This window comes from Oryzias latipes, chromosome 6 (genome assembly GCF_053564925.1).
Source record: "Oryzias latipes strain Hd-rR chromosome 6, Olatipes_Hd-rR_3.1".
NCBI classification, from domain to species: domain Eukaryota; kingdom Metazoa; phylum Chordata; class Actinopteri; order Beloniformes; family Adrianichthyidae; genus Oryzias; species Oryzias latipes.
The window spans coordinates 32,425,001-32,435,039 of record NC_136242.1 but is presented as its reverse complement, the minus strand read 5'-3'; the positions used below and the strand labels follow the sequence as shown (position 1 = coordinate 32,435,039).

Genomic DNA, 10,039 nt, shown 5'->3' with positions numbered 1-10,039 from the left:
CCGTGCCCTGTGGGAGTTGTAGTATATAATGAAGTGTGTGAACACTACAATTTCAAAAATGAAATCAAGGAAAACATCTTACATATATTCATATTTTGTGAACTTGTATTGTTTAATTAATAGTTAATGGTAATATGCAAAAATAAGCTCATATTTTTTATTTAAAAAGCGACCGCTTTAGATGTGTAGATATTATTTCCGCCTTGTTTTAGACGGAACGATTGTATTGTTACACCACTCCTTCCACGCAGTGTGAGTTTTGACCGCTGTCACAAAAACACTTTAAATCGTCAGAATCTTTGCATTTTGAGTATGTGACAGAGGTAGACTGTTTTTTTGTGGGGATTAATAATCATGGCTCGGGTTGTAGAAGTATTTAAGACGATACGGAATCACTGGAAAAAGTCCACTTTAGCTGTGTGCGTCCTGTCCTATGGGGGGTATTGGTTGTATGGTAAACATTGGTGAGTTTTTATTTATCTTTGAAAATGTCATCCAAACTGGGTTCACGTGTGTAGCTCTTTCTTTATTCTGTGTTTTATGTGTTTCTAGCGACAGTCTCCTGCGCAGAGAAGCTTGTCAGTTGGCCAGGGTAAATGTGAACTAACTGTCCTTTTATTATTATTATTTCATGTGAGTATGCCTCTAATAATTATTGCTATTCTAGGAATTTGGACGGCAACAGATTGCCCCACAGGAGCAACTAAAGAAAGCAACTGTAATTTTAAATCCTGCAGCTTGCAGCGGGTAAGAAGACGTCAAAAATGCAAATCTGATTTCTTCCTTTCCCTCCTACTAATTATGCATTTATTTGTTATAATTTTCTCCAGGAAAGCCAACAAATTATTCGAAAAGAATGCAGCTCCAATTTTACACCTGGCCGGTGTGGAGATAAAAATAGTGAAGGTTTGATGGAATTTTGTAAACATGGCTTTGGTAGGTAGAAATCCTCAAATATCCCATCATGCCTTGCTGAATGTCATATCATGTCCTCCACAGACAGATTATGAAGGTCAGGCCAAAAAACTGATGGAGTTGTTGGAGCAGACAGACATGCTGATCGTGGCTGGAGGAGATGGCACCTTGCAGGAGGTCATCACAGGTTTGCTGAGAAGGCCGGATCAAGTATGCAAAACTAATAATGTAATTACATAAATGTTTTTAGGTTTATTTATAAGATGCAAACTGAGATATGTTTTCTGACTGCAGGATAGTTTTAGTAACGTCCCGATTGGGTACATTCCTCTGGGTTCTCACAATTCCCTGAGTCCGAGTCTTCATCTCCTCAGCGACAACAAAGTTAAGTAAGTTGAAAACAAAAATCTCTTTTTAAAATGTTTAAAATGAACTTGTATTTGATGTGATAAACATACTTTTTAGGGACATTACTTCAGCCACACTGTCGATTCTGAGAGGAGAAACTGTACCTCTGGATGTGCTGCAAATCAAAGTAATAAAATATTTTTTTTTCCTGTTAAAAACATGTACATTTTAATGCATAAGTTACTTTTTAGCATTCATATTTCCTACAAAAAACCCCTGTGAGTTTACGCTGCAGTGCTGACGTGTGTGTGTTTTTTTTGTAGGGAGAGACAGATCAGCCCGTCTTTGCTCTGATGGGTCTGCGTTGGGGGGCTTTCAGGGACGTGGCCGCCACAATCAGCAAGTATGGTTGTTTGGGCTGTAACCATGGTTACGCGATTGATCGTGCATACGAATAAATGGATTAATGCACTTTCAAACAGATACTGGTACCTCGGACCATTGAAGACAAACGCAGCGCACTGGTTTCAAACTCTGAAGGTACATTTTCTTCACATAAAACCTTTTTTTTTCACTAAGAAAGGAGTATTCCTTATTCTGTGTTTCCAACAAATAGAATTGTGAAATAACACGGAGGAAAGAGTAAAAATAAAAATACAAACTGGAATTTTGGAAATTCTAAAACGAGAAGCTTAATGGGAAAATGTAAAAAAACATTCATGAATTAATGATGCTGTTTTGGTACCTTGATGCTTCTTTTCCTTTAATTATTTTGTGTCTATGTGAATAATTATTCAGTGTTTAACATGTAAAAATGTATCAAATATAAGAATATGGTGGGAATTATTACGATTTCTCCTCTACCCACTCCTTTTTGTTTGTCTGTTTATCCTGATATTTTACTATTGGGTGTTTGAAAATAAAAGGAAATGAATCAATTATGATTTCATGAACAGTCTCTGACATTTTGGTCATTAAACGTAACAAATATCAGAGAAATGTTTCTGTTCTTGCTCTGAGCCCAGCGGCTCAGTTTGTTCAAGGCGGACAAACAAAGGATTGTGTGACACTTAAAAAAACAACATAAACAGTACAAACAGACACCGTTCTATGTCACTGCAGTGTGATGCCGTTTCGTTTACACCTGCTTTTTTCTTTTTTGCCTTTTCGCAGGAGTGGCCCCTGGTCCGACAACTTTCAATTTCATACCTGGCTCCCAGTCTCCGACCCCCCGATCTGCCCCCTCAGAAACCCCCCAGGCCCAACCTGCTCCGCCGCATTGTGCGCCGACTAAAAAGCTACTGGAACCCCCCGGTTAAAGGTGAGCTTGTGTGATTGTGTTGCAGAAGATCACACAGTAATGTCGTATTTATTTGTGTTCTGCCGGCTCATCTGCTCAGAGCCTCCTAAAGTGGAGGTGGCGGAGAAGTGGGAGGAGCAACAGCTGGCCACGGTGGAGCTGTACGTTCAAACGCACAACAAGAACCCGGTGGAGAGGGTGGGTGTGACTTTGAATCACTGCTAAGATCGCCCCTCGCACGTTAAAATTGGTTGTTTTGCGTTGCAGCGCCTCCATGACTCCATGGTGATCCGGGCAGAGCCCGACAGCTTCACCGTGGGGGAGTTCATCAGCGTGGGGTTAGGAACTTCCTCTTTTATCAGTCAGCTGCGTTCAAAGCGTCCACTAAAGTGTTTTTAAAAGTTTCTGTTTGCATCGATTTGTCATTGTAAAGGAGCAAAAAAGAGGCGGATCCGACAGCTTTCACACAAAATTCGACCAAACTGGAGGCCGGAGCCTGCCAGCTCAAACTACCAGAGGTGGGAGATTTCAGAAAAATGCTTTCTTCTCTCAGCTCTTTCTCCTTGATGTGAATGTTTGTGCGTAAACCCCTGCAGGGCGTCTCTGGCTTCTTCAACATCGACAACGAGGAGTACGAAGCCATGCCTGTGGAGGTCAGGCTGTTGCCCAGGAAACTGCGTTTTTTCATCAGCGCGGAGCGCCGGGAGCAGCTCCTCTCACAGCCACAGTGACGAGGATGAAAAGCCTCCGAAGAGCAGCGACAGCAGCCGGAGCGGAGAGGAGAAACAACACCAGAACTGCCTGAAAATGGACCTTTTACGTCTGTCTGGATGAAAAAAAGAGTGAAGCATGTCAACTTAAACTGTATTGTTTTTACATCAATATGTAAGACACTTTCTTTCACATTTTTAGTTAAATTCAGCTTTTTCCAGGCGTGTAATTATGTTAAGTTTACAGAACGACACACGATTTTCATGTCGTCTTGACTCAGTTCAAAGTAGTTTTTTTTTCCAGCAGCGTAACCGACGACGGGTTTAAAGCTGAAGACTTTAAGCCTGTTATGAAAATAAAGAGAAGCTTTAGCCTTGAAGAGGAAAAAGGCTGGAAAAGAGGAGTGAATAGATGCAGAAAAGGAAATAAAAAGAAAAAAACTGCTTCATGAATGTCTCTCTGTGCCGGAGGAGGCCGGCCTGAGCCGACAGATGGTGTCGACGGCAAATCTGTAGGATTAAACCGGGATCTGCACACAGAAAGGCACAGACGTCACTTTCCTGCTTATTCAAGGAAAGGTGAGGATGCAAAATCTGAACGACAGCGCTCTGAAAAAGAGTTCAGCTTAGCTGATTTTAAATTTCTGTCCTGCTGCTCACATTGTTTTTATGTTTGGCTTGACTGGGAGCAAATCAGACTGGTTTTTGGAGAAGATCTGTTTACAGAAAGTAAAGAAGCGTCTCCACCAGGACCAGAGCGCGAGGGGTTTACTGGCCAAGACTCACCCATTTTTTAATTATTATTGAATATATACATAAATCCACTGAAACTCTTAAAAAAAGCTGATTATCCATCTAATGTTTTTTCTGGTATGAAACCTTTGAAAAAAAAAAATATTTTAACATTTTTGTATCCCATTGGTTTATGTGGGGCTGCACAGTGGTGTAGCGGTAAGCACTGTCGCATAACAGTGAGACAGTCCTGGTTCAAGACCCTTAAGTGAGGGATTTGCATGTTCTCCTTGGAGGTTTACTCCAGCTTCCCTGCTGTCCAAAAGAGATGCTTTACAGGTTAATTGGTGACCAAACTGTCCCTCAGGAGAGAATGGGGTTTTCTGTTTCTGTGCGGTCTGATGATGGACCAGCAAACTGCATGGGGGGGGGGGTGTACTTAAAAAAAACAAACACTCCCATCATCTTTTTTTCAAAATCTGCCTGCCTTCATGCAGCCCCTCTTTCTCACAGATAAATGTTCTATTGGAAAACACAAAGTAAAAAAACATTAATAAAAAACCATGAAACTGTTTTTGTCTGTGCACCATGTTCCCTAAAGACATATCTTGTGTTGAACTCCATTACAGTGCCTAACTTTGTCACTTTTGGAGGGCCATTTTTAGCACGGTATTCCATCCAGATGCATGCAGCAAACATGCAAACTCCACACAGAAACGTGTCAACCCACTGGGGTTTCCTTCATGTGAGATAAGGGTGCTAACCACTACACCACCGTACAGGTTTCCACAAACACTTGTAACACAGAGACACACACAAAAAAAACACGTTTAAATGCTTATTTAACTTTACATCAGCTGATTTCTCAGGCGTTTGGTTAAAATCCCTTCAAATTATTGTTAATTTAATGTTAGCAGTAATGGAGCTACGGTCTGTCTCTATTGTGGAGTTGCTGTCATCTACATGTCCTTATAAAACTTACTACCAGGGAAGAGAAAAAAAAGGGGGGGAAAAGATTTAAACACCATCAGGGTTTTTATTGGTTTACAACGGCAGTACAGTGAAGCTGACAGTTGCTCATGCTGTGGAGCTCTTCAAGCGGTACCAGTACACGAAAAGTCTCCCCGGTGGACACTCGATTTACAGCACAGTCGAGAGGGAAAACGGCGGGAAAACCACGTGGATGCGTCGCCATGATGTGCAGCAGTCGTCTTGACATTCAGTAGAGCGGCACGCCGCACAAACGACCAGCTGCCGTCTGTGGACATTCAGACAGAGAAGGCATTTGTACAGTGGAAGAAGTGTGGAGGCAAACGCCGCCTTTGAATACCGGAGCGTCAGAGAACAACAGTCGGGTTGACGCACAGAAACAAGAGTCTTGAACGCGATGAGTTTTAAGGCCCCATTTCTTTTAAAATAAAGCTTTTTATTTGATTTTCCCCCTCCCAACCTTTTAGTGCAGTTACTCCCTTTCCCTTATTTTTTTTTTTTTTTAAATCAAGACATAAAAGTCCTACCGCTCATGCAGATAGAAATGTCAGCAGTTCTAAGCCATTTCTTCTAACAAAACCTGGAATGAAAGACGCAGCGATGGATCACGGTCTAATATTTTAGCTCATATTTGGGAGGAAAAAAACAACCATCCAGACGAAAAGAGCTTGGCGTGTTCCAACGTGGAACAAAATGATTGCTGATGGCCGTCCGAGAAAGCTCTCTGCCGGCAGCATTCAGACACAGTTGGCCCCATCTCTAAAGCCGGACTCGCTCAGAGGAAGAAGTGGGGGTTGGAACCCTCAGCTGGCACCGACCCCTTCAGAGGAGGTTACTGCCCCGCTCTCATCCACACACAGAGAGGAGAGGGAAAAGCAGAAAGATCCTCATCAGCACAGAGGAGCAGAACGTTTCTTTTTTGTTGTTTGTTGATCTGCTGCTAGCGACAGGAAGAACAGGACCGGCTGTCCTCCAGCAAAAAATGGCTTTTAAAACGTTAAAGTTAAGCACAACTGTGTGCAGAGGTGGTGCAGAAGCAACTTTAGTGACACTGGAACTCAAATAATCAGGAGCATTTTCAGGGTTACAGGAAAAAAATGTGAACATTTGTGCTGAAAGTGCATAAAGCTGGTGGTATTTACAAACAGCCTTTTCCTTCTCATCAATTACTGTTTTTTTTTAAAAAGAAAACAATTTTCTTGGAAGAAAAAGTGTAAAACCCAATTCTGTGAGGCTGACCTCGGTCCACCCATCAGGACTCCTATTGCTGTCTTTTTGAAAGGTAGAAAAAGTGAAAAGACGCTCGTTCAACAGCTCCAGAGGAGGAAAATCCAAAAACTGCCAAGCCTGTGAGGTTCCCAGCGTTTCCGAGCGACCGCGTCCTGTTGTGGAAACCTTCCCTGTAAAGCTTTTCAAAGTGAACGAGGAACGGTGGGACTGTGAAGGTGTCAGTGACTCGTGACAAGAGGAACGATCCATCATCCCGCGGTGAAGATGTTCGAGTCCCAGAACCCCATCGTCCAGAGTCAAACGAGTTTCCGGCAGAAGAAGTCAAAGTTTTGGTCATGAGTGGCTCTCAGGTGCCGTCAGAGCTTCTCTGCTGCCAAGCCGAACCCGGAACGTTCTCCTCGCCTCCAGGGGATGACCACATAGTAGAAAGAGACGACAAAGGAAGTTCCCCCGTGGCGACGGTGTCCTCGGTGTTTGTGTGAAGGCTCAAAAGGGGGAGGCGGGGCTTCAGGGGCAGCAGAGGTTGTCCACAACGAGCGTGACGTCGATGCCGTACACCTCCAGCAGGTCAGCCAGGAAGGAGCGGTCGCCCTGGGGGTCCAGCCCCATGGCCCTCACGTGATCCACCGTGAGGGTGGGGTCGGCGCTGCCCGCCACCTCCGACAGCGTCTGAAAGATGCGGTTATTCAGCTCCATGAAGAACCTGTGGGAGGGGGGGAGGAGACGACACAGCACACGTGAACACGCATGATCTCTGTCACACGCACAGATTTTGAAGCAACTCTTACAGAATAAAGAGATCTTCCTCGTTTGACGTGCAGTCTTCCTCCACCTCCTGGGAGTAGAGCAGCAACTGCCTGAGGGAGACAGATTTTGATTGACAGATGAACAAAAATAAACAGTTTAGGTCAATGGGAAACGCAAAGAAAGCTTTAGCAGAGAAAACGGTCTCTCCATGCAGAATGAAAGCACATATGATGCTCAGAGGGGGCTGACCTCTGCTCCCCCAGCTTCCTGTACTTCTCCTTATCTGCGGCGTTGAGCTTGAGCAGCGGCTGGAGGTGGCTCCTGTGCGTCTTCACGTTCTGGTTGTCCACGTAGACGTCGTACAGATCCTTCTTATCCTCAAAAATCTTCTCTGTTGTGCCTTAACGCATAGAGAAAGAACAGATGACACTTTAAGGGTTTCAACTGCACACATCATGCTAAAGGTGATCAATATTTGAACAGTTCATCCATTATTTCACATACCAAACTAGACAAAAGGAAAAGTTTTTAAAGAACGGTTTTATCTGAAAGTATAGCACAAGTCTATGTTTAGTTGTAAAAACCAGACCTGATAACCGCTCAGTCAACTTTTTTGACATGCAACCCTCTGTCTGTGACCACAACCAGGAAAGGGAATTATTTTTTTTAGTCTATAGAGTTGCAGAGGAAAAACAACACAACTTACATTTTTGTCCATTTTATTTCTAATCTGATTCTGAAGAAAGTTTAATTTATTTATTTACCTCCTTGACTCTCCCCCATCTCATCCACGTAGAAAAGAAACAAGTTCCTGTCTTAAAGCGGCTGTTCCAATCGCTACCAAAAGTTAACAAACGTATTTGGAAAGTTTCTTTTCAAATTCAAACTTTATTAATATGCTTTTTTCATACAGCGGCAAACACAAAGTGCTTTTCAGGTTCAGAACAATTCTAGCAGAAACGAGCCAGAGAGAAAACAGAAGAAGAGCCTTTTCATTTCAAAATAAAAGAATATTGGAGCATGAATGGAGAATGAGATATACGGAGAATATGCAGAGGATGCTGCTAATAAAGTTGTAGTTGTGAACCTGTCACACATGGAGGGATTTTTGTGCCGTTGTTCTGAGTGCAACACTCGCTGATTTGAGCCTGAAACATTCAAAAACTTCGTGTGCTTAAAACTAAATTATTTTTCACTTGAAACTAAGAAATACGCGCAAACAAACTCTACTCTTTTGAATTCTTCTGATCGCGCACACATGATCCAGTCTGCGAGCTGACTGGAAGAATTTCTGACCAATCAGCTCTAACCTTGGTGTCCATGTCTGTGATTGGCTGGCTTTTGTGGCACATTTGTAACCACCTGTAATGCTCTGTTAGGAGCACAGAGGAGAGGATTTCTCTTAAATGAGAATTGTTTTGTTTGCATAGTGTATTTGTGATCTTCCAGTGCATTTTCCTGTTTAATAATTTGAAGCTTTGTGCTCAAAACAGTGAGTGTTGCGCTTTAAATAATGGTACAAAAATCGCTCCGTAGTCACACAGTAAAAGTCGGACGAGGCTGAAGTTGGCGTGTGATTTTTTTTAAGCTTCCAGTTTGACAGTTATGGGTTCAGGGGAAATCTAGACGACATTTTAAATCGACTGATAAAATAAAATTTAAAGCAGCTGCAGATTTTATATGTTGCATAGGAAAAAAGGTTAACTTTACCCTCAAAAGGAAACTGGAAGCTTAAAAAAATAACAATGAGACTAATCAGACTCTCACTTTAGGCTGGTTCTGTCCGTGGCATGAAAACGGTTGGGTACCACTGCTATTGAGCATTTTGGAGCTGAGACTTCCTCTGAATTTTACTCCCTGAGAAGTTGGGTTGATCTGGATTTGAAATCCACTTTGTCTCTTAGTATCCCTCTTAAAATTTGAACCTCGTTTCGCCGTTGTTGCAGAGAAAAGTTGCACTCACAGGCCACGTAGGACATCTCAGTTTCCAGCGCGCTGATGTCAGCGATGTTGACGTAGAAGAAAGGCCTCAGTTCAGGCACAGAAACGCCGATTCCCGGTATGGAAACGTTGGCCAGGCAGCAACAGCAGTACACTAGAGGAAGCAGACGCTGAAAGTTTCCTGCACTCATGCACCAGCTCGTCAGAAAACGTGCTGCAAAAGCCGAAGCTGCTCACCCCTGTAGCAGACCACCCCTACGGGCGGCGGGGAGAAGATGAGGAGGCGTTTCCGCAGCAACGCAAACTTCCACAGCACCATTATCTGCTCCCCGAAGAACTGGATGAACTGGGACATGCAGCCGGCCGGGTGCGTGATCTGCAGAAACCAACGTGTTTGAAAACTTTTGGGGAGAAAACCCATCGATAGGGGGGCGGGATTCTGGCGCCCCTCTGACCTTCATTTCCGGGTGCATGCAGCGGTTTATAGCAGTCACGCTCCAGGTTGGACAGGCTGTCACAAGGCCGTTTCCTGTCGGGGGCAGGACCGCCTTCTTGTCCTCGTAGAAGGCCTCCAGGGGAGAATACTGGCCTGGACACTGCAGCTGATGCCTGCCGTGCAAAGATATTCAGATTTAAAAAAAAAAATATTTCATCAGCTCATCGTCGGTCTCCTGCAAAAAGGCCGAGCCGCTCACACCGCATGCTGAGCCGGAGCGCCGCGGCTTGAATGGAAACGACTCACTCCATCCATTTGTTAAATATTCAAATGGAACTAGCGTCTGCATGGGTGGATAATTAAACAACAAGTCCTTGGGGACAGACAGAAAAAAAAGCAATCTGCTTGTTTAATCAGAACCACAGAATCCTCTACAGACATTTGACGTCTTCTCCTGTCAGTATGTGGATTTCCATTTCTCCCCTTGCATTTCAGATGTTTGAAGTCAGTCTCAGCCTTTTTTTTTCATTGTTAGCATCCGTAACAGAGTTGTTTTATTAACCTAATTAAAAATAGGTTCATTGTTGTTTGTTTTTTTCATTTCAAGACCAACCCCACTCCAATAAAAATTGTGTTTTTTGGCGTTCAAGTGGATTTTTCTATGATAAATAAGGACACATTTAAAGAAAA

At 43.3% G+C, this 10,039-nt stretch overlaps 2 protein-coding genes across 2 annotated transcripts in view; one reads left to right on the top strand and one right to left on the bottom strand.

Annotated features, from left to right (window-relative positions):
* Positions 1–4: 4 nt before the first annotated feature.
* On the top strand, positions 5–4,578 carry agk (acylglycerol kinase). Its single transcript, XM_004069852.5, has 14 exons — positions 5–464; positions 553–592; positions 668–747; positions 831–906; positions 1,000–1,125; positions 1,210–1,304; positions 1,381–1,450; positions 1,587–1,666; positions 1,746–1,803; positions 2,437–2,584; positions 2,664–2,761; positions 2,831–2,901; positions 2,997–3,081; positions 3,160–4,578. Exons 1-14 carry the CDS (start codon positions 355–357, stop codon positions 3,292–3,294), a joined length of 1,272 nt encoding a protein of 423 aa, XP_004069900.1. The 5' UTR covers positions 5–354; the 3' UTR covers positions 3,295–4,578.
* Positions 4,579–5,021: 443 nt separating this feature from the next.
* dennd11 (DENN domain containing 11) overlaps positions 5,022–10,039 on the bottom strand; it is a 7,571-nt gene continuing 2,553 nt past the window's right edge. Inside the window, exons 4-9 of the mRNA XM_023956080.2 lie at positions 9,369–9,522; positions 9,151–9,289; positions 8,936–9,067; positions 7,222–7,372; positions 7,014–7,082; positions 5,022–6,928 (exon numbers count right to left, since the gene is read on the bottom strand). Of these exons, the coding sequence (XP_023811848.1) occupies positions 6,733–6,928; positions 7,014–7,082; positions 7,222–7,372; positions 8,936–9,067; positions 9,151–9,289; positions 9,369–9,522 (841 nt within the window). The 3' untranslated portion in view covers positions 5,022–6,732. The remainder of the gene's footprint in view (positions 6,929–7,013; positions 7,083–7,221; positions 7,373–8,935; positions 9,068–9,150; positions 9,290–9,368; positions 9,523–10,039) is intronic.